At 44.4% G+C, this 24220-nt stretch overlaps 1 protein-coding gene across 3 annotated transcripts in view; it reads left to right on the top strand.

Annotated features, from left to right (window-relative positions):
* TRIM37 (tripartite motif containing 37) overlaps window positions 1-24220 on the top strand; it is a 44015-nt gene that overhangs the window by 16176 nt on the left and 3619 nt on the right. For all 3 annotated transcript variants that reach the window (XR_013833497.1, XR_013833498.1, XM_079955502.1), the window contains exons 11-23: window positions 582-632; window positions 1671-1752; window positions 4255-4331; window positions 8351-8530; window positions 9181-9295; window positions 10776-10988; window positions 12350-12486; window positions 13837-13931; window positions 16002-16202; window positions 18191-18496; window positions 20004-20135; window positions 20577-20763; window positions 21732-21850. Coding sequence is in view for 1 of the 3 variants with exons in the window: in XM_079955502.1 (XP_079811628.1) it covers window positions 582-632; window positions 1671-1752; window positions 4255-4331; window positions 8351-8530; window positions 9181-9295; window positions 10776-10988; window positions 12350-12486; window positions 13837-13931; window positions 16002-16202; window positions 18191-18496; window positions 20004-20135; window positions 20577-20763; window positions 21732-21850 (1895 nt within the window). In the remaining 2 variants the exon portion in view is untranslated. The remainder of the gene's footprint in view (window positions 1-581; window positions 633-1670; window positions 1753-4254; window positions 4332-8350; window positions 8531-9180; window positions 9296-10775; window positions 10989-12349; window positions 12487-13836; window positions 13932-16001; window positions 16203-18190; window positions 18497-20003; window positions 20136-20576; window positions 20764-21731; window positions 21851-24220) is intronic.

The raw sequence follows: 24220 nt of genomic DNA, 5'->3' as shown, positions 1-24220 counted from the left end.
GGGATTTGATCTCTGGTCTACCAGGTCCTAGTCTGACACTCTAGCCATGATACCATGTGTTAATCATGCTTTTAGTTTGGCCCAGTGACAGATTTCTGCGAGTGAGGCAGCCTCACGTTTTGTGTAAAGCGGATGATAAAAATGGTCAGTAGTGTATGGCGCTGGGATGCCAGATTGAAGGCCAGACCTATAGCCTGCTTCCCCTATGAAACTTTTATCCACCCGAGAGTTCAGGAGTGAGCTGCAGGCTCCACTTCCCTCAGTGTTGGTGAGAGTGAACACCTGAAGTGGGACCAACAATGCTTATTTGACTTTGGTGTGTCTCAGACTGCCAGAGTATAGCCCAGGTTTGTTCAATATGACTGCATAAAGCTAAGGGTACAATCTCTACTGCCACAAGACTGATTACCTAACAAGTTGTTACCATCCTTTTTAGTAATGTTGTGAGTGAACTTTGGAAACTTCCTGCAGTTTTTTAGGGGCATTTGGAAAGTCATTTGTATGCCAGTCATGTTCTTGGTATGTAAATCTTTTTCTTACCTTGCACTTTCTAGTCTTACCTGTTATTTTCCTTCTTGTAGTGAGTTGGTTCCTGCATATGATTCGACTACCTTTGTCTTGGAGAACTTCAGGTAGGGTCATGACTTACCAAGAAGTGGGATTCTAGCTAGCTTGGGTGCGATGCTGGAGTTTAATCAGACGTTGGGCTAAGCCTGTTGCCACTGGCAGGGTTTCAGTTCAATTGTATTTTATTGTGTTCTGTGCGCAGACCTCTGACTAAGGGAGGAGGATCTTTTATCCCTTGCTAGCTCCTCCTCCTGTTGTTATTCCTCTTGCAGCGACATATTGAAATATTGAACAGAATCTATCTGTTCATCAGATTATTCCCCTTTAGAAGAGCATGAATTATCCTCCAGATTGGTTTATGTAACCAGCTCACTTTCCCAACTGGAACAAAAGAACTGAACACAATGCTTAATTTGTTCTCTGTGGTAACTGTTTTTCAGTAGCAAGTGTCAAACTCTGAAGTCAGCGTTTCCCATATCTTATGTTTGCAGGGACTGTATTTATCACCTTCCTCGCTAGAGAGTGCTTCTGAGCACGTGCAGAGTGCATTTCACCAGCATCAAATAGCCACAATCCATTTAGAATGAGTGGGTTCAGGCTTTTGTGTTGCTATATGGGTACCAACATGATCTTCCCCAGAAGTTGTTGGAGTCCCATTCCCATCAGTCCCAGCCACCATGGCCGGTGATTGTGTTTGATATGAGTTACAGTACAACATCACCTGGAGGGCACACATTGGTTACTCCGTCCTACTGTCTTCTACAAGATAGGAGGGTGTCTACAAATAAAAGGAAGCATAAAATTTGCTTTTGAGGTGTGAAAGAGAGAACTATAAGGGAGTTTATAATAAAAGCCTTGGAAAAGAATAAAGAGGAGTGAGGCATAGAACAGAACACGGAAATGTTTTTGCATAATGGAATGGCTGCTAAAGAAAATTCTAATGGTGTTTATTGAGAGAATGGATCCTAGTGAATAATTATTTTATATCTCCTTAGGTTTGAAAATACACATTAAGGAATGCTTGCTCTAGAGATGACGACCCTCCCGTTTGTGTTGAACGATTTACTTTAACCTTTGCACTGAATATTTATTTCTCTCAACAGCACTTTACGCCAGCGGGCAGATCCAGTTTACAGTCCACCTCTTCAAGTTTCTGGGCTTTGCTGGAGGCTCAAGGTTTATCCAGTGAGTGTGGCTGATACTGTTAACAAACAGCTACTGAAATCTCGATCATAACCTCACTCCTGGTGCATTGCGATCCATAACTTGCCCTGCAGTGTTCTATTCTTATGAGTAGTCCCGAGTTATAACTTTCAGAAACCAAAAATGTCAGTCTCTGGGTTAATTACCTGGAACTAATATTTAAAAGAATGTGGGGAAAACATAATAGGGGGGAGTCTTGAAAAAAGAACCCTCATGATTTGATATACCAGGGATGCACCAGAAGAAAAGCTAAAATACCTCTTAGTAGGACCATTTTCTAAAAAGCAGCTTGGATATTGCAAGCAGTTTCTGTTCAGTACTACAGATGGATCACAAGCCCCTTATTTTTTAAGCCAATCACCTCTGGTATACTTTTTAATGTTGTTCTTTTTTTCTCTACAGCAGCACTTACCCAGTTTCATGTTTGCCCTATTCACTGCATGGGTGAATACATAGTTAGTACAGGGTGAATCTGTAAAGCAAGCATGTAATGGCCACAGGAATAAGGCAAAATAAATAAATAAAAGTGCATTGCATTGACAGGCAATGTAAATAATTACTTATTTATTGCATGGCACCTCACATGCTCACTGGTTATTCTGAAAGCTTACAATTTTGCTAAGATTTGAATCTTTGACACAACCCTTAAAATTGCCTCTGTAGCAAAGCCAAAAATCTGTGCTTAGGATGTATTATGCAGGTTAGGAACTTTGCCAATAGTGTTTATGCAGCTTCTGTTTTCAAATAATATGGTAAAATGGAGGAAAGGAAAAACCTTGCAGTTGTGGCTGCCTGGTGGATAGAACAAAGTGACAAAGAACAGAAAAACCGTAAGAGGGAGGCCATGCCCACAATTTTAGTTTTCTAGGTTTTGGACCTTTATATGCTGCTGATATTATTTCCAAGCAGTGAGGCCTAGAGGAAATATTCCGCTTTTAAAAATGCAAGATGTTTTTCACATTATAATATTGCATTACCACAACACTGAGGAAATCTTTCCAGTTTGTGGGTATAAACGTTTTGTTGAACCACATTCCGATTGTATGGGGCCTAACTGAGGAGGGGCAACATGTTTGGTTGTTGAGGGCACTTCTTCACGGTGGCAAATAATTTGGTACTCCAAGGTTGGAAGAAAAATATCTGCCACTGGTTGTGCAACAGACTGAAGGCTTATGCCTTTTGGCAGCAAATGAAAGGGCAGCCTTCTGGCAGAGGCAACAGGAAGGAAAATATCTAGTCATTTGGGTTCCTTATGCCAATCTATTTGCATGAAGCAGCACTGTGTGACTTTATACTATCTTTTATTTATTTGACATTTTTCTGTCTTCCTCCAAAAAGAGAGCACAGGACAGCTAATGACATAAAGCAATAGATCAATCATAAAAACATGGAAAACATCAAATGGCTGCTTATCAATAAACGCTTAACAGATAATACCTCCCCAACACCAAGCATACCTCAAAAGCCTGATGAGTTATCCAACTGTGTGTGAACATAGCTGATTGCACCTGTGAGGGTGTTTCATAGTGCTGGCCTTGAGGGTGCCCTGTCTTGTGTAAATATCTTCCTCACCACCAGTACTGAAGGAAGAACAAACTGGACCTCTTCCAGTGATGGCAAAGTCTCCGTTGGAAAGTGCTGGGGAAGACACATTTTCTTTTTCTCTCCTGGATCATGACGACTCCACCTTGTCACGGGAGCCAGGTTGAACATATAACCAACTCTATGCTTGGACAGACGAAGTAGTAAGACAGCCCCATGCTTGTCATGGCGGCCATAAAGTCCTGATGTAACATGACAAGGCAGCCCTGACATGGAGATTGAAGTCCTCCAAGGATAATATGCTGGGATTCTTCAAATCTATTCCAGAAACACCTCCTTAAGCCCAGTCAGGCTGTGTGGGAAGTGGTATACAAACAGCATCTTGTAAGACAGGGTAGCATGGTAACAGGGTTTACTCATCCCCTCTTCTTTTTCTCCCACACCTTTTCCTTGGTTGTCTCTTGTTCTTACTGGTTTATATGAAAAATTGTTCCATGCACACACACACACACACACACACACACAATTATTAACAAATGTGAGAAGAGGTTACCATAAGGAGGAGAAACACCCAAGTTTTGTTTATTTGAACATGCACCAAGCTGCACCCATAGGAGGGGCTAGTGGCTCAGGTGCTATGGTGTTTGTGCTTGGCTTTTGAGGCCAAAGTGCCATAAGACATTTGGGGCTTCAGTGCACAAGTGGTTTCTGTGATGTAAAGCCCCCTCAAACAGATCACCAATTTGTTGATAGTATTTAAGCATTGGTGGTGGCAGAGGGGGGAGCATTTTCTCTCAGTTTAGACTCTCCGGAACGGGGCATCAGGTAAAAGCCCACTTCAGCTGTATTTTCAATAATTGCAGGAAATCTCATTTGAAATCTCATTTGGCAGGTAGTAGGTATGTTGTAAGAAACTAACTTTGATTTTAACGTTTTTTAAAGGATGGAAACGGAGTGGTGCGAGGCTATTATTTATCTGTGTTTCTCGAGCTGTCAGCTGGATTGCCAGAAACATCCAAGTAAGAACAATCACTCTTTCCCCCTGAATTTGGAATAGGGTTGCACTCAGTGTCTATGGTAATGTTGGAGGGAGGAAGCAGGGAGTCTAGTTAAATTATGTGTCTGACCAAACATGAAATGTATGCTCAAACCATGTGATTCTGTAGTAAAGAACCTAGGCAGTATTACTTAATCCAAACTTGTAGGGGTCTTCATCAAAAACTGCTCGATCCAAAAAGTCCTTTTTTATGTGGAAAGAGCTTTGGTCCAGATGAGTTTTCTATGAATGGAAATGGTGTGGCAGTTTTTCCAGTTCCCTCTGAGCCCCACTCCCACAACACTTCCTACCCTGTTCTGAATGGTCCCCAATCTTCTGGAGTGAGTCTTTGCGTATGCTAAGGCAAAGCAGAATTGTTGAAAATTGCCTGCCACATTTATGTTGAGGAAACTTTTCCTTGGATCAGAGCTTGTTTATTTACCTTATTTATACAAATATTTGTATATACAAAAATTAAAATGGATCACCAGCTGACTATTCAATGGAAAACATTTGTCTTCTTTTCTGCATAAGTCTGGTGGCAAAGAAAATATTTCAGCAAATTTTTGAAGGTTAGTATAGAAGCCCTTCCAAGTCTCCATTCTTCAAGAAAGGGCTAATAACACTGAAGCTCAGTTTTGTGCTAATGTCAAATGAGCCTCACCCAGCTCAGAACTACCAGCAAATCCTACAGATGATCTTGGTGATCAAGCTGGGATATAAAGGTTCTACAAATATAAGGAGTTATTTTGTTTGTGGAAGGGCAGATATAAGCCTGTTATGTTAAGAGTTGAATATTAGCACTTTTCTAGACTCCCCTTGAATATTAATAATAATTTTATTATTTAAACCCCACCCATCTGAATGAGCCATGTTAGATTTTTCCAAAACCCTGTGGATTCTGTGACCAAAATTATGTACCCGGGCATCCAACAGCAGGATTCTATTGCCTATATCAGTCATGCAAATTCATCACATTTGCATATCTCTGATTTAGCTAGTCATGGGGGAGATGGAGAGGGGGGAGAAAAAGAGTTGTACATATCAGAATCTTCTTCAGCCACCTTCATTTTCTGAAAATTCACTAGGCATTTCCTGCAAAGGGTAAGACCAACAATGGCTACTATTCGCCATGATAGCTATTTCCGCCCCACGGTTGGAGGCAGAATGTGTCTGAATACCAGTTGCTGGGAATCGCAGGTGGGGAGAATGCTGTTCCCCGTCTGCCCTACGTTGTCCTTATGTCCAGGCTTCACACTGGGACAGCTGGCTCTAACAAGGGCTGCTAAATATTTTATTGGACATTTTGAATGTGTGTGACTTTTGGCTTAAATGCCCTCTGCTTGTGGGGAAAGTGGCTTAAGTAATGTAGTTTCATGGTCATATTTGGCAAGAAGGGAATATTTGACAGAGGTGTTGTGCTGAACTTGGTCTGAAGAGCTCTGTTAATTGCAGTGGGAAATTGATTTCAAATGCAGCCAAGTGGCTGGCCAGCCTGTCTTTCAGGTGAGCTAGAGGTTACCTGCCAAAAAATTACCATAGATGCTAGGTCACCAAGAATTTAGTCCCTAAGCAGCTTTTTAAGCACAGCTGATTCAAAGGCTTCAAAACATCCACAGCCAGATTGTGTCCTTGACAAGGAACCAAGCCTGCCACTCCTGTCAATCTGAATCTGAGCTAAGAGACCTGTGGCCCTCCCAACATGTTGCTGAACTACAGTTCCCATCATATCTAACAATTGGCTATGCAGTCTATGCCTCATGGGAATTGGAGTCCAATAGCATCTGGAAGGCCAAAGTTTTCCTGGCCCTGATGTGAATAAAAACCCTGGTCCCCAATCCTAGTTTTTCAGGGGTCGGTTTCATTTCGATTGCTTGAGTTTTGGGAGGTAAGCTACAGCTAATAAATGTGCTTTTTTGAAAAGGTCTGTGAAATAAGATGGGAAGGTTGGTTATGGGTTTATTTGTCGCTTCATATTTTAAATCATTTTGATGGTACAGTTGTACCTTGGTTTTGAACAGCTTAGTTCATGAACAACTAGGAACTCGAAAGCTGCAAACACGGAAGTAGGTGTTCCAGTTTGCAAACTTTGTCTCAGAAGCTGAACATTTTTGGTTGTAGACAGTTGTAGCCATGGTTGCACCAGTTGTTCTTCCCCTCTTGTGTCGGGTGTGCCCTCCAGATAAGATGCTGGACTCTCAACAACCCATCGGCTTCTGGTTGGCGAAGGTTACAGTGGGCCACCACGGCTGTCTGGCATTGGTTGTTACCTCAGTGTATACCCTTATCCATGCACCCATCACATCAGCATTTTTTAAACATCCCAGGGAGATATCTATGGCCTCACTGTTGCTAGTCTTTGAAAAAAGGCTGAAGACACACTTATTCAAGTCTGTGCTGGCTGAATAGTAGTGCTGCTGTTGTGGTTTTTTATTTAGTTGTATTTTCATGTAACTTATAGGCTGCCCTGTGAGGGCAGCCATGCATTGAAATGCAGGTTTGTTTTTTGTTTTTTTAAACAAAACTAAAAGCTGGTAGAAAGATGACATGCTTGCTATTTGATGGAAATTTATTAATTAGTGAAATGTAACTTAGGATATAATTGTACCAACAATTACTGTAACAAAGCTCAACAATTATAATATAATAATAATATTTTTTATTTATATCCCGCCCTCCCCAGCAGACACCGGGCTCAGGGCGGCTAACAACAATAAAATAAGACAACATTTTAAAATCATTTCATTAAATAATAATAATAAAAAAATAAAAATAAAAAATTACTTCAAATCAAATTGAAGGCAACCAATGGGTAGAGTTCTGAGAAAATTGCCAAAGGAGGGGGTCAGGCTGTGCCCTAGCCAAAGGCTTGGCAGAACAGCTCTGTCTTGCAGGCCCTGCGGAAAGATGTCAAATCCCGCAGGGCCCTAATCTCTTGTGGCAGAGCGTTCCACCAGATCGGAGCCACAGCCGACAAAGCCCTGGCTCTAGTTGAGGCCAGCCTAACCTCTCTGTGGCCTGGGACCTCCAAGATGTTTTTGTTTGAAGATCGTAAATTCCTCTGTGGGACATACCAGGAGAGGCGGTCCCGTAGGTACGAGGGTCCTAGGCCGTATAGGGCTTTAAAGGTTAAAACCAGCACCTTAAACCTGATCCTGTACTCCACCGGGAGCCAATGCAGCTGGTATAGCACCGGGTGAATGTGATCTCGCAGCGAAGACCCCGTAAGGAGTCTCGCTGCAGCATTCTGCACCTGCTGGAGTTTCTGGGTCAGTCTCAAGGGCAGCCCCACGAAGAGCGAGTTACAGTAATCCAGTCTGGAGGTGACCGTCGCGTGGATCACAGTGGCTAGGTCAGGGCAAGAGAGGTAAGGAGCCAACTGAGATGAAAAAATGCCGCCTTCGTTATACCTGCAATCTGTGCCTCCATGGAGAGGGAGGTGTCGAAGATTACACCCAAACTCTTAATGGACGGTGCTGGCACTAATTGCGCCCCTGCAAGAGATGGGAGTTGCCCCCCCAATCCCATATCGTCCCGACCCAGCCAAAGGACCTCTGTCTTCGAAGGATTTAACTTCATCCGGCTCCCACGTAACCATCCAGCCACAGCTTCCAAACATCTGATCAGTGTGTCTGGGGCCGAGTCAGGATGGCCATCCATCAACAGATAGAGTTGGGTGTCATCAGCATACTGATGGCAGCCCAGCCCAAAACTCCGGACAAGCTGGGCGAGGGGGCGCATAAAGATGTAACTACATAGCTGAAGTAACTACATGTTCTCCCCCTTTTTGCCACTGCCTCATTCCCCTTCCACTTCCTCCTGTGTGAATATACAGAATGTAAGTCCCTGAGGGCTAGGCCCTGTCCTCTCATTCTTTGCAAAATGCCGTATACATGGGTGGCACTATAAAATTAATAGATGTTAATATATGGTTGCACATAAGGTCAGGTCTAGCACTGGGTGATTTATCTTCCGTTCGCCTGTGGCATTTTTGTTTTGTAGGTATGAATACCGTGTGGAAATGGTCCACCAGTCCACTAATGATCCTGCTAAAAATATCATTCGAGAGTTTGCGTCTGATTTTGAAGTTGGCGAGTGCTGGGGTTACAACAGGTTCTTTCGACTGGACTTGCTTGCTAATGAAGGCTACTTAAACAGGCAGAATGACACTGTCATCTTGAGGTATGGGAGAGGCCTACTGCGCAAGTGCTGTAAGGGTGCAAGATGACCACAGATGGCTTTTTGAGGGTGAACAGTAGGAAAAGGAACCTCTTGGCACTACATCCTATATGGTGGGGGAGCAACCCTTGCCTCACTCTATTACTGTATGTAGTGTCATAATGGTGAGAGGAGTTCAATTTAACTTGTTTAGTAGGCCTGTCTCTTAAAAGGTTCTCAAGAATTTTAATTGAGTAATCATTGCCCAATAAATGTGAACATTGGCTCGACCTCCAAGTTGGTGCCTTTTGATGTATGAGGACTTTGCAGATTAATAGATGCAAGCTACCTGTCACTGTTACAGGGAAGGGTATTCTCTAATATAATTTTGATCTCTGTTACAGTAGCAAAATAAGCATCAGTAAACAAAGTGTAACCTTTAAGCTTTAGCTGATTTAATTCACTGATTTAAATTAGCAGCCTAAATTTTTAGCAGCAAATGGGATGAAGCTGGATGGCTCTGTCCCTCCTTTCAGATTCTTCTTTAACGATGGTGACACAAGGTTGCTGTCGCAGCTTTGTAGAGAACCCAACTGCTAATAGAACATGCGTTATTCTTGTATGGGACTTTAGTAAGCATTGTGAAGTCTTCCCCTCCTTCTGCCCCCCACAAGGTTCCAGGTGCGGTCACCCACCTTCTTCCAGAAATGTCGGGATCAGCACTGGTACATTTCTCAGCTGGAAGCTGCTCAGACAAGCTATGTCCAACAGATAAATAACCTTAAAGAGGTGAGCAGCATTGTGACACATGAATGCTAAATTGAGGGACAATGCCATTAACTATAGTGGGTGACTGATATTTTGGGGGGCAAGTGTATTGGGCTAATTTGAACAATGAAATCATGAACGTTAGTGTGTTGTGCTTGTTTCCCAGACTGCTGAGGGTTGAGGAACCTTTCTTATTTTCTGTACAGTGGTGCCCCGCAAGACGAACGCCTCGCAAGACGGAAAACCCGCTAGACGAAAGGGTTTTCCGTTTTGGAGGCGCTTCGCAAAACGAATTTCCCTATGGGCTTGCTTCGCAAGACGAAAATGTCTTGCGAGTTCCTGCGGGTTTTTCCCCTTTCCCCCCCCTTTACCTAAGCAGCTAAGCCGCTTATCAGGTGATCCGCTAAAAGCCGCTAATAGCGCTAATCCGCTAAGCTGTCAATGGGCTTGCTTCGCAAGACGAAAAATCCGCTATACGAAGAGCCTCACGGAACGGATTAATTTCGTCTTGCGAGGCACCACTGTATTTTGAAATTGGAAGCATGCTTCAATTTACACTTGGGTCCATGGGAAGTTTTCTTACGTTGAGTAATAACATTGGTCCATCTAGCTCAGTACTGTCCACATTGAGAGGCAGCAGGAGTTTCAGATGGGGCATTCCCATTACTACCTGGAGATGCCACTGGGAATTGAACATAGAACCCTTTTGCATGCAAAGCATGTGCTCTACCCCAGGCTTCCTCAACCTCGGCCCTCCAGATGTTTTGAGACTACAATTCCCATCATCCCTGACCACTGGTCCTGCTAGCTAGGGATCATGGGAGTTGTAGGCCAAAAACATCTGGAGGGCCGAGGTTGAGGAAGCCTGCTCTACCCTTTGTGCTGCAGCATCTTTCCAGATGTGCAAGAGCTGTTTGCCTTTAGAAGGACCTACCTCTGAATTTCTGCATGAGTCACTGATCTGGGTGTGCTTTCTCAAGCAGGTAAAGCTGCTGCATCTGGAGTGATTGATCCAATCACATCCAATGTAGAGATGTGTCAGAGCTATCTGTCTCCAGGAGAGGCTAATTGGAAAGAGAAAAGTGAATCAGGAGTAGATGTGGTGGGGTAATCTCTTTGGGTACGTAACTTGGGCATCACAGCTCTTGCTGTCAGTCACCATGCGGTTTGCGAACAACTGGTTTAGTATTACAGTTGTACCTTGGATCTCAAATGTCTTGGCTCCCGAACAAATTGGCTCCCGAACAATCAAAACCTGGAAGTGAGTGTTCCGGTTTTCAAACAATTTTTGGAAGCCAGATGTCCGCAGCTTCTGATTGGTTGCAGGAATTAGAAGCCACACTTTGGTTTCTGAACGTTTTGGAAGTCGAATGTACTTCTGGAACAGATTCCGTTCGACTTCCAAGGTACGGCTGTATAAAGAATGTTGGCTACATTAAACCTATGCCTTCTGTTTTCCATATGTGTATGCTTTATTTTCTTTTTCTTTTTTAAATGACAGAGGCTTGCAATTGAGCTTTCTCGTACCCAGAAATCCCATGGCATGTCTCCCCCTGATACTCACCTCAGCCCACAAAGTGATGATGGTCCAGAAGCAAGACCTAAGAAGTCAGGATCAAACTCTGACGTGCATCTTGAGGCTGTGGCCAGCACAGCATCTGCTAGAGAAGCAAAGGATGACGAGGAAGAGAAAATACAGTATGAAGACTTCAATGTAAGAATCCTCCTCTCCTGCCCTGGTGAATTTGCAGTAATGACCAAACATGAGAACATGTCAATGGCTCTTTAGTCCAGCATCCTGGTTTCACAGTGGCCTACTAGATGCCTCTTCTGAGAAGCCCAGAAGACGACGCTGAGCACAACACCACTCCTCATTTGTGAATCCCAGCAACTGGTATTCAGAGGCACACTGCCTCCGATGGTGAAGGGGAGAACACGGCCCATGTGGTTATTGGCCACTGATAGCCTTCTTCTCCATGAATTTGTCTGAGTCTCTTTCAAAGCCATCCAAGTTGTTGACCATCACTATTTATTGTGGGAGCAAATCCCAATGCCTATAGGTCAGCCTGTGCTAATGGAGAGGGGTTGTGCTTGGTAAGCAGGAAAGGGTAGATCACAGGTACACATCTGAAAATAGTAGCCAACCTGTTTTGCTAACTGTTGCTGTGTTGTTTGAATTTCAAAACAGATTATATGCTGGGTGGTACTGAGGGACATCTGGTAAAGGAGCCTTTTATCAGTGCTGAAACACACACCCTTTCAATGTCTGTGCGCAGAGCATGCAAATCAGTGTTTAGTGTTGCTGAATTCTACTATCTTGCATAATGTATAATGTATTCTGTTTTTGGTAGTCGTGGAAACCTTATTCATTGACCACTACCTTGGCTTTGGAGATTTCAGAAGGCAGTTTCAGACAGACAGTATCTGTTTTTAATCAATAAGACCTAGAAAAATTGTTTTTTAATCAAAGTAGAAATTCTCAGGGAGCTCAGTTCTGTACCTAATACCATGCCTTCCTTCCAAGAATGAGGATGTTCTTAGGCACTCTGTCCCACTTACTTACAGTTAGCAAGCCAGTAGACATTACTCTTGTTCATTCCATGCTGTGAGAGGAAAGTCCTGTTGTGCCATGCTCCAGGCATCAGCAGATCTCTGATTCTGGAATAGGGCCAGCTACCCTCTGGAATTCTGGGGGTATGGGCAGAGTCCTGTGTGTTCCTGGCTTACATAAGAATCTAAGAAGTGTCTGCTGGATCAGACCAATGGGCCATCTAGTCTAGACTCCTGTTCCCACAGGGTTCAGCCCAGCTGCCTGTGAAAAACCTGCTTCCAGAGTTCCTTCTTTCCAGTTAACCAGCTAAACATTAGTGTCACTGCTTTCTCTGCACCAGGATAACCGACATGGTCCTCTCCTAGTGGTGTGGACTCCATAATCCCCTGACTGTTGGCCACGCTGGCCGGGGCTGGTGGAAGTTCTTGGGCTACCAACTGGAGAGCAGCATGTTGGCTGCCTCTGCTCCGCACTGCACACAGAAGCATTATTTCAGAGCCATTTTTGCATACTCTTAACTGCAGCATGAACTCTCAGATGGGGACCTTGATGTCGATCTTGTTGGGGAGGACGAGGCAAACCACCTTGACGGCAGCAGCTCTTCAGCTAGTTCCACAGCGACCAGCAACACAGAAGAAAATGATATTGATGAAGAGACCATGTAAGAGACCCTGTTCTTGTTCTGCCATTTTTGTTGTCTGTTGAAATGGAAGCTCCTTCCATTTGGAGGCAGGGTGGGAGGGGAAATCCTACCCTACATTATTGTTGCTCCCAAGGCAGCTTACAAAGCATAAGGAAAAATGAAACACTGTAATAATTTTTTTATCTATTTTATTTATTTAACAAAATTCAGACAGCGCATGGCTGCAATAAAACCTGTAAGCAGTTTGCAAAAAAAAAAAAACCCAACGTAATTATCAATAAAAGGACAGGTATTGAAAAACATTCAGAAGATAATGAAAATCAACAAGCTAAAAAGAGATTAAAATTCATGTCCAGTTCTACATGTCTAGAAAGGCTTGCCTAAAGAAAAATGTCTGGAGAGGCAGCACAGAGGTGCAGAATAAGTATTGTGTGGCACCTGTAACATTGAAGCAGTCTGCACTTACAAATATTTGGCTTCTTTCTAAGACTACATGTCTGTACATTTCAAATGTGATTTTTTCCCCAGTGGTCTATGCTTTTAATAGAATGAGGGTTCAAGGGCTGAGAATAGTGATGAATGAGCATCTTTAGCACTGGGGTATTGTTTATGAGTTTTGTTGGGGTTGTTGCTATTAATTTTTTAATATCTTTTATTTTGGATCTAATGATTTATGTGGAAATTGTTCAGTCTGGTTGTGTACTTTTTGATGTTGTTAAGCTTGTATTTTTTATATGTTGCAATCCGCCTTGAGCATGGTTTTAACTTTGGAAAGGCAGCATACAAATAAAATGATTGATTCATTCATTGATTGAGATAGCAGAATGAACTGTACCATTTCAGAGTGTAAGTGGGAGATGAAGTGGATATTTAACACACTTGTGGCCATGCAATCAAACTTGCCCTCCATCTCCTCTCCCTATGTGTCCCCTAAAATCTGTTCTGGGGGTTCCCCAAGCTATCTAGAACAGATTTGGGGAGGGTGCAGGGGGAGAGGATGGGGGAATTCTGTTGTGGAAATGGAAATGTTAAAGGGTAGAAAAAACAAGTCTTCCTGCAAGGAGAAAACTAGCAAAGCTAGAACCTTTTGGATACCTACCTTGTAGGGAGTATTGAAGTAGCTGAAGGGGTAGAATCCATTCCAGCACCCTGGGACTCTGCTGCTTCATTCTGCTGCATATATAGACTGAGCCTTAGATGCAGTACTTGAGTGTTGTAAGTACATGCGTGAAAGAGTGGTTTTATCCCATAACAATGAATTTGCTAATCTGTGCAGTTTAAAATCTATGAAATTCTTTTAAGCACAAGTGATTTTTCAGAACAAAGGCTTCAAAGGAGCTCTTTGTTTTTGTTCAATTTGTTTCTTAGGTCTGGGGAAAATGATGTGGAATACAATCACAACATGGAGCTGGAGGAAGGAGATATTGTGGAGGAGGCAGCTTCTGCTGCAGCAGGTGCCTCGGGTATGAATGGGACCCTTTTCCCATTAAACTGCATCTTAGTCTACGGAGCCTGCTTTCCATCCTTCTCCTTGTTCTCTCACTGCCACGTCAGAGGCAACGCAGAGCTGTGTATTCTGCAGGATTTTCTATTTTTGGAACTGCTGCATCATGTACCGTATGTGGAGATTATTGCAATGTAGGGCAGTCTTCCCATTGGCTCACAGTCATGGGAGGTTTGCAGCTGAATTTCCTTAAGGGCTTTTAAAAAAACGCATCAATGGAGTGCTGACGCTTCCCAGTCTTCTTTTTTAAAAAGAAAAGAAAAAAAGTACTCTTAAGTAGAGCCAGTGGTTGATTTCCTCTTTTGCCTTTTACTCATTTTCCTTTTCCCTTGGGAGTGTTGACACTTTATCTTAAACAGTGTGATCTTACTGCATAAGCTTCCTTACTGGGTTGAGAAAGGTATGAAATGTGTGAACCTCTTAAGTAGCAAGTGGAGAGGAGTCCAAGGGAATAGTGCCTATACATTTGACTAATTCAGACACAGATTCTTCATCTGCGGCTGGGATTTTGAAAGCTCTTGGAAGGTTTCTTTTTAAATAAGCACTTAAGATACCAGTTCTAGCAAAGATCTGTCAATTATCCTGCTGGGAGGGAAGCGTTGATGGTGTTGTATTGCAGTTCTCCTTATAACTGTCTAAATCCTATTGTGGCTCAGATAGCAATCACAGGCATACGACAGTTAAATTATACCTCTGTTAGAATTCCTTCTGAGCCAGGAAATTAATTCATATTTAGCTGATTAATACCACCCCCTTTACAGGAACAGAGGTGGAGGCATAATGTCTGCAGAACTAAGTGATTGATTGTGTTCCCTAGCCTTCTCTTTTTAAAAGTGTTTGCTGTCTGTAAAATCCTCCCTCACTGGTGTCTGTCTGTAACCCACTCAATTCTGAGGAATCTCCAATTTTGCTAATTGCGTGTTCTTAATCACCTGCTTTGCCAGAGCCCCTTAGTGGCTTTTTATATGGGTGTTTATTTTCCCCATTCAACTAACTTACAGCTGGCAAGTAGATACACTGTTTCCCTGCACAGACTTTTGCACCAAGAGTAGTTTGGCTACAGTCCTGTCAGACACACATACAGTGGTGCCTCGCAAGACGAAAAGAATCCATTCCGCGAGTCTCTTCGTCTAGCGGTTTTTTCGTCTTGCGAAGCAAGCCCATTGACGGCTTAGCGGATTAGCGCTATTAGCGGTTTAGCGGCTTTTAGCGGTTTTTAGCGGCTTAGCGGCTTATCGGATAAGCGGCTTAGCAGCTTGGAAAAAGAAAAAAAACCCCGCAGGAACTCGCAAGACATTTTCGTCTTGCGAAGCAAGCCCATAGGAAATTCGTTTTGCGAAGCACCTCCAAAACGGAAAACTCTTTTGTCTAGCGAGTTTTCCGTCTTGCGAGGCATTCGTCTTGCGGGGCATCACTGTACTGAATCCGCTATTTGGGAGAGTGGAGGTTGGAAACTGCAGCGGACGGGGCACTGCCCCACCAACCTCAACCTGCCCTCAGCCTCCGCCTGCCTGCCTTCTTACTTACAACCAATCCAGGGAGCGGTGCCTGCCTGTCGGCTTCCTCCTCCTTAGTGTTGCCCTTGTACAATTCAGTAGGGAGAAAGGTGGGAACAAAATTAGAACTATTAGAGCCAGTGTGGTGTAGTGTTTAAGAGCAGTAGACTCGTAATCTGGTGAACTGGGTTCGCATCTCGGCTCCTCCACATGCAGCTGCTGGGTAACCTTGGGCTAGTCACACTTCTCTCTGAAGTCTCTCAGCCTCAGAGTGTTTGTTGTGGTGGGGAAGGTGAGAAAGGAGAATGTTAGCCGCTTTGAGACTCCTTCGGGTAGTGATAAAGCGGGATATCAAATCCAAACTCCTCTTCTTCTACTACTCTTCTCCTGTTGGTCTCCCTGCCTTCCATCTCACCAGTCCCAATGGGTGGCAGCCACCCCTGACTTTAGAAGGCCTCCACTGCTGAATGTGAAGTGCTTTGGACATTCTTAAAGCGTTACAGAAACACTAAGCATTCTTCTCCTCCTTCCAGGTGGGAGCCACGGCTATCCCACTGCAAGCAGCCGCATGTCCAGGAGGGGAGGAAGCGCACTAGGCTCTTCAGCCAGTAGCAGCTTACTTGACATAGACCCTTTGATTTTAATTCACCTGTTGGACCTGAAGGACAGGAATGGGATGGATAACCTGTGGGGCCTACAGCCGCGCCCTCCTGCTTCACTGCTGCAGAACAGAGGTGAGTGGATGGAACCTCCCCCCCGCCCCCCCCCCGCCATCCAATCAACAGCATTAACAGGATGGAGCTTTCTGAATGGTTTCCTGTTCAAATTGCTTTGCTATACAGTGGTACCTTGGGTTAAGTACTTAATTTGTTCCAGAGGTCCGTTCTTAATCTGAAAGTGTTCTTAACCTGAAGCACCACTTTAGCTAATGGGGCCTCCTGCTGCTGCCGCTCTGCCGGAACACGATTTCTGTTCTCATCCTGAAGCAAAGTTCTTAACCTGAAGCACGATTTCTGGGTTAGCGGAGTCTATAACCTGAAGCGTATGTAACCTGAGGTACCACTGTACTTGGAATGGTTTTTAATGTGAAGCAACAGAATGTACTTCAATCATTCAGTTGTGTGTTTAAGTCAAAACCTTTGTGTGTCTTGGAATTGGCTGCTAAAGCTGTGCAATGCTAGGTTAGTGTCTGTCACATAGGGTCTCTTTCTGGGAAGGATTTATAGTCTGCACTTGTTTCCCCCAACCTCAGTTCTGCTCATCCTCATCTCCTAAGATGTTTTAGACCATAACTTCCATCAGCTTCAGCCATCATGGGCAATGGTCAGGGATGATGGGAGTTGGAGTTTAAAATATTTGGAGGGCACCGGGTTGGAGAAAGCTGAACCTGAACCTGAACCCTGAAGACAACCAAGGGGGTGTGCATGAGGTTGGATGTAGGCATTTGGCTTAAACCAGATATCTCAGGGTTTTTATCCAGTGTTGTCCCACATAACTTACTGTTGTTGTCCAGCCTAAGAATTCTCTAATAATACATTCCAGTTCTGTTTTCCTTTAGTAGCATACTTGCTGCTGCAGATGCTTCTCCTTGGTGTTGTTTGAGATGCCTGCAGTCCTCAGCCCATGGCCCATCTGCGCTCTTAGAGAGGCAGGCATGATCTCAGGGCAAACCAGCCATGTTTGCCATATTTTCATCTGTCTTTCAAACACTGGAGATGTATCTTAGCCTTAACTGGGCACGTGCCAGAGGAAAGGTGACCTAACCATATATGTCCTTTTGTTGCTACAAACCAGTGAAGGTCAAACTTTAATGTTTTTATTTTGTTTGAAGTTAATTGGCCTGGAGCCACTGATACCTGGTTTCAGGTCACTTTGAAGCAACCATTTTGTTGACTTTAGAGAGCAGAGGATAAAATGATGATCCATCTGGTACACACACACACACACACACTTTTTCTTCTTTCCATAGCAACACCTCTTGTACTGTCAGCTCTAAAGATAGGAAAAGAGAGAGAGAGAGAGAGAGAGAGAGAGAGGGGCTGGAACAGAACTTGGCTGCTGCAGTCTGGCAAAATTAAGCAGGCTTCATGTTATCAGTAGAAAGAGAGGTGGCTAAGTGGCTTGTGAAGTTATCCAGATTCGTAGGCAGGGGGATAATGACAAGGTGGCCACTGACAAGGGAGCTCTAAATTTCAGCTAGGAGTAAGATGATGGGGAGCGAACTTCACTCCCGTTTCCATCGCCATGTTTCATGGTACATGTGTTGTGATTCTTTGAGTGGGCAGAGGAAGAGATCTGATTATATCGTGTCTTGTTGGAATGCAGCTGGGATAACTACAGCAAATTTAAGGACTTAACAGAGCATTCTGATGTATATCCAGATGCACATTCTGAGCAGAACCCAGAGCTTCAGAGCAAAGGCAGTGCAGCTTCAGTTTGCCTTCACTGATGTGCCCGCATGGCCACATCTGATTGGTTTCCAACCGCATTCACTTTTGCTGTGCAGACTGCATGGTTTGTGCTGGTTCTGTAGTTGCCATTATGTATGGTGTACACAGACAGAACAGCCAACAGAATGAAATCATGAGCTCTGTGATTATGAAACTAGCTGGGGAGCAGAAAAGGCGTCTTCCGCGGCGCAAGGCCCAGGTATTTGCTCTCTGTCTATAGACATTGTCTTGCTGGGCTTCTAACTTTTCCCCTCCATTTCCTCTCTGTCAAGCATCCTATTCTCTCAAAGAGAGGGATCAGCGGAGGCACCAGGCCATGTGGCGTGTTCCGCCAGACTTGAAGATGCTGAAGAGGTTGAAAAGCCAGATGGCTGAAGTCCGCAGTAAAATGTCAGATGTGAAGAACCAGCTGTCGGAGGTCCGGAGCAGCAATGCTTCTGATGGGCCAACTGCTTACTCGTTTCCTGGTGACCAGGGAACCTTGGCTACTTGTGGGACGGAGAGCTACAACAAGCTGCAAGAACTTGGGAGGGAGCTGCTGACAAAATCATCCCTCTCTAGCTGCTACATACGGAATTGTAAGTGGGGAAGGGGGCTTAAGTGTCCCTTTTTTGCAGAATGGGGTCTGTCTACCTGAGAACAGAAGTATGCAGCCTTTCTATAGCTTAGCCGTGAGTGTGCCTACTCTGAAGGTTGCAAAAGAAGCTGATAGCACGCACTCATGGTTCCATTGGAATGGTTTTAAATAAACCTTTCCAGCCAGACATTTTGATTTGTGGATTTACATGTCCAGCAGCTTGGAAGCCTATATAGTTTTCTGATCCAATTTCAAACCGACTGTGCCTGTACTGTGAATGTTAAACAGCTCTTGCCAAAGCAGCCACCATGATAGTGGTTCTCTTGAGAGTTGTTTTTACTCAAGTTAGTGGCCTCCTGGGATTCTAAGAATTCCAGCCCTGGGGAGTATTGAAACATGCAAGTGTTGAAACAATCCGAAAAAAGACTTTCAGATGAGGTTCCTCATGTGGTGCGTTTCTGGTGCTTCACACAGAGCAGAGCAGGCCTGCATAACTTGATCTACCAAGCCCAGCACATGCCTGAGCCTTTTGTGGGTTCTCCAGGCGCATTCCATGATGTTGCAGTCCTGTGTAGGTTGAAAGATCAGGAGGGTTATTAAGCTGCCGGGAAGCTGTGTTCTGCTTGATAGATAGCAGGCAGGCCTGGTGTAGAAATAATTCATTAGAATTTAAATGAAGCAAAACCTTCAATAGATTGATTTGATTTATTACAGTCACAGACCAATAAAAGTTGATGCAAACAGGTTCATTTACATAATAAGAGAACAGACAGAGGAGCCGAAAGGGACTTCTTCCTTTACTTTCTGCTTTCTCATTTGTATTGAGGATAGAGATAATTTAACTAATGTATGAAGAATCATCGCTTACACAGCAAGATAACAGGATTTCAGCGGGTCTACCGGGTAGAGAGTTCTTAATAACAATTAAGTAGGAGCCTCTTCATGTACCCAAGGATCGTAGGCTGCTTCCTTGCCCTGGGTCAGGCCCCTCATCTCAATAGCTGAATATTATCTACTCTAACAGTAGTTCTCCAGGGTCTCCAGCAGAGACAGGTCTTTCCTATCTGTGCTTCCAGAATATGCTTTTAGCTAGACACCAGAAACTGAACCTTCTGCATTCAGTGCACGTGCTCACACTGAGCTGTGCCCCCACTAGATGCTCTGTGATCTCCCATCCCCAGAACTGGAATTACGAAGCTTTTAATCAGTTTAGGTGACAGATGTGCTTTGAGGTGCTCTGGTTTAGATACTAAATAACTTCCGTTGTAGCAGCAGTTTTCAATGATGGAGAGTAATTAAACTTGCAGAGTGAGAAAGGCATGTGGGGAGGTTTACCCTAAGAAAGGGAATGTCCCATCTCTCTGGGGGACAAGTGGGATGTCATCCTCATTTTCAGAGTCATTACTGAAAGGTGTGATAATGGTAACATTAGTTGGCATATCTTTGTTATTTTTTGTTTTTTAATGCTGGTTATTTTAAATGTAGGTTTCCTTTTCTAAATCTTGCAGCCACAAATAAGAAAATTCATTCAAGCAAAGCTAGTCGAAGTGGAGCAGCAGGGAGTCTGTCTCTGCGAAGAGCAATGGATTGTGGTGATGGAAATCTTCACTTGAAGGGAGATTGTCAGATTTCCTCTGAAGGTATAAACAGGTTGTGTGTGTGTGTGTGTGAGAGAGAGAGAGAGAGAGAGAGAGAGAAAAGAAAGAAAGAAAGAAAGAAAGAAAGAAAGAAAGAAAGAAAGAAAGGTTTTCCTGGTAACTACTGCATATTGAGATTCCAAATTGCTGTTAATGGACCTTACAATAGAGCAGGGGTAGCCAACATGGTGTCCTCCAGACTCCATCATCCCTGACCATTGGCCATGCTGGCTGGGGCTGATGGGTGTTGAAGTCCAGTGACGTATGGAGGAGACCCAATGTCTACCCATGCGATAGAAAGTTGTTCATAAACCAAACCACTCAAAGTATCCAGGCTTGACAATATACAGTACTTTCCAAAGTATGGATTGTGTGCTGCAACATTGGGATCCCATTGTTATAGCCTGGGTGGCCGTGTGACACACTTGCCTTGCCTTTCCATAGGTTGCCTGGGAAACCCAAAGCCCAGCAGTAGGCATGGCTCCCCCAGGTCCTTGACCAACGGCTGTGCCTCAGAGCCATTGTCTAAGCCCGAAGACAGGCAATGTGAAGTCTCAGATTCTGATGTTGGTGCATGTGGCTTAAATGGCGTAATGCCTGTGGAAAAGGCCAGGAAAATAACTGCTGTGGGGTAAGTTTTTGTTGCTCAGTTAGCCTGTTTGTGGCTTCAAAGAAAGGAACATCATTTTAGTCTCATCTTGTGGCATTTGTAGCATATTTCTCAACTTGGGGTCCCTCTCTTTCCCATCCTCTGCTTTTCACTCTTGGGAGATGCTCAGTAGTTAATGCTACATATATAATAAATTTACCTGCACTCAGAAAACCACCATATATTGAAAGTAGCCCATGTTTTCTCTAGCATGTGCCTGCTTTGCCTTGTATTCATTGAAAATGTTGGCTGAAGTAGTGTGCTTGACAGGGGAGTATTTGCAGAGGGGCAATATGGTGGGTGATCCTTTGTGAAAGACTGATAGCCATGTAAGGCTATGGGGCCTCAAATTGTTGTCTGTAGGTACCATGGCACCCTCAGGCGCTCCTTTGGTGCCTGGCAGGGTCCCCTGCCCCTCCCAATTTTTTATTGTTTGTTAAGATTGCACGGGTGACTGCTTTTTTATCTTTTTGGGGGGGTTTATTTAGGTGGGTTACCTGTTTGGAATGGGGGGTTCTGAACATAGCCACTTTTTATTCTGTGAAATTGATATTTTGGGGTGCCTATGAAGGTTTCTTACAACTTCCAAATGTGCCTCCAGGCTGGAGTCCCAGTTGCTGGAATCACAAGCTGGGAAAGTGTTGTTGCACTCAGGTCCTGTTTGCAGCCTTTCCACAGGCATCCACTTGGCCTCTGTGCGAACAGGATGCTGGATGGGCCATTTGCCTGACCTGGCAGAGTTCTTCTGTTCTCCTTACTTGCTTACGTAAAAGTTTGGGCATGGAGACTTGACCTTCTAGACTTGGTAGTTGTTGTCTGCATGATTTCAGTTTAACCCCAGCAACCAAGTGCCTTTTTAAATAACAAAAGCTTGAGCTTCTTGGCAGTACTAGCTTAGCACTGAATGTCCTTGGCTGCTTTGTAAAACCTGCCCTGCCTCTTCCTCTTAGACCCAATTCAAATAGATGCCGCGTGGAAACAACAGAGCCTGCTGACTTAGAAAACAACACGGAGGCTGGAGAGCTGCAGGTGGTGCTCTCTGAGGGAGCCTCAGCAGGGGCAGAAGAAGGTAAACCCAAGGCTGTTTTGGTTTTGCAGGGAAACGGGCCCAATAACTAAAAAAGCAGGAATGTCTCTTCACATGCATTAAGGACTCAGTAATCTTGCAGGTTCAAGTATTGTGAATCTAAAGAAGCAGCTGTGGTTGTCGGTACAAAGAGCCTTCTAATGAACTTCCTTCTCTTACCATTCCACACGTTTGGAATCTTGCAAATCACTAGCTGGAAAGCCAAGCTGTACTTGGTAGCTTGCTTGGGGTTGGGCTTAAGTTAGTGGTCTGAGGTGCAGAGGGACTTGGTTACTTACCTTCCATGCAGGGCTCTAATGTGTTTTTAGCCAGCGCGAAGAGAGCCTGTATTAGCATACCTTCTATATCCAGGAGGCTCCTGGTTCAATCTGCCCCTGTTCTTGGATCCTTGGAGGACCTTCTTCCTGTCTGAGTAAACTGTAGGAGTTGTAGTCCAGTGACATCTGGAGGGCACCCAGTGGCGTAGCGTGGGTTATCAGCACCCGGGGCAAGGCAAGTAATTTGCGCCCCCTAACCCATGGATTTGCGCCCCCTAACCCGTGGATTTGCGCCCCCTAACCCGTGGATTTCCCTAACCCCCAGATGTTGCGCCCGGTGCGGCCGGCCCCCCCTGCACCCCCCACGCTACGCCACTGAGGGCACCAGGTGGGTCTAACCATTCAGCAACAAGAGTATCCAGAGCAGTGCTTTGAAGGTCAGGTGTGTACCTCAACAGAATGCAGAACAAGTCTCTGCTGTGGCCATGCAGTCAGTGGGTTGCCTCTGGGAAACATTTTCCATCTCTCACCTCGGCATAAGTGGCTTGCCTCACAGAAGGAGGTTGTGCTAATGAGCAAAGGGGCTGTTTATCTCTCTTGAGCAGTGGGCTGAGGTTGCTGTGAGGTCCTCTTGGCAATGATTGTGGCTTAGTTGGGGTTCTTATGCATCTTTAGAATGTGATCTAAAGCAAGCTTAGCAGCAGTGGGGAAGACTTTGCTTTTCCCTATGGAAACAAGAGGGCACCCTGGGGCAGGGAGTAGGTTGTTCATTTAGAAGGTCTCCCCACCCACCCCCTGCCACTCACACTTTTCTTGCAAAGCTCTGCCTTCTACCCCTGCAGGCATTTGAATTTCAATGTGTGACGGCACTAAGGCGCCAGCATCCACCACCGTTATCTGCGCAGGGCAGTCTTGCGTAGGTGTTGCAGGAGGCGTGTCTGACATCAGGCTGAAATTCCTTCTTAGTCACTCTGCTTTGCAGTTTGGCTGTCGTAGGAGGCAGCAGGAAGAAGGCAGACACACTAATTTATTGGTTTTTAAAAAACCTGCATTATGGAAAACCCCGTTCCTTCTTATTTCCTTTTGTTAAGGGAATCGGAAGAAGCAGAACCCTTTTGGTTTGGCTTTTTGTAGCCATGGAGACGGAGAATGTTGGCAGTTCTCTGTTAATACTCAAGGACAAAGTTAATTGGGAGCCTGATGTTGTAGTGTGATGCTCTGAGCTGGGGAAACCTCACTCTGACGTTTAGGTTCTCTTTGTATGTGAAATGGGGAGTGCCTTCCTAAATGGAGCTGCTTGGCAGAAGCCCTACAGCACCTTGGCTCTTCTATTGAAACTCCCCAGGTGTGCTTTACAGCCTCTCTGTCATCTGGAAAAGTGTCCTGATTTGCAGGGTAGCACTTGGAGAAGCTGGGTGGTGTGAACCTGCTTAAGGAGGTTACGGCACTGCCTTCAGCTGCTAAATATAGATAACGTTTTGACTTTGGAGCTTTTAGAAAAACAGTGATTCACTGATGTGCTGCTGGTGGCAAGAGGGCATGCTGGCTGGCTGGCTACCAACTGCAAAAAGCAGCTTAAATAGTGGAAGCAAAGACGATCATTAGGTGGATTTACTGAAGTAAGAGTAAAAAAGAGATTACGTTGGTCTGCAGTGAAAACAACATGTGGCTAACAGTCCAGTCCTCAACATGTGAACTTCAGAACAAGTTAAATTGATGTCAGTGGGTTTTACTTTTTAGTGCACTGAGGATTGTTTGTAGCAGACATGGAAGCTTAACATATAGTGGAAAAGAAATATATATAACCTGTCAGCCAGTCCAGGCCATGAGGAATTCTTGTTAAAATTATAGCTTTCATTAAAAAACACAAAAAAACTAGAGATAATACGTAGTTGCCCGCATATGTTTGAAAGTTGGTAACAAAAATGACTCAGAATTGGAAACTAGAAAGGAAGCAAAATGGAGAACACTGGACTTCCTCTAAGGTTTCTTCTGTTCAGATGGACCAGGCATCTATCTAGTGATGGGTGCTGCTCCCATTGACTAGTGGAGTCAGGACACGGAGACTTCAAAATTTCTACTTTGGAAGTCCTAC

Source organism: Podarcis cretensis (assembly GCF_951804945.1).
Source record: "Podarcis cretensis genome assembly, chromosome: 15".
NCBI lineage: Eukaryota > Metazoa > Chordata > Lepidosauria > Squamata > Lacertidae > Podarcis > Podarcis cretensis.
This window is presented reverse-complemented; position numbering and strand designations above follow the sequence as displayed.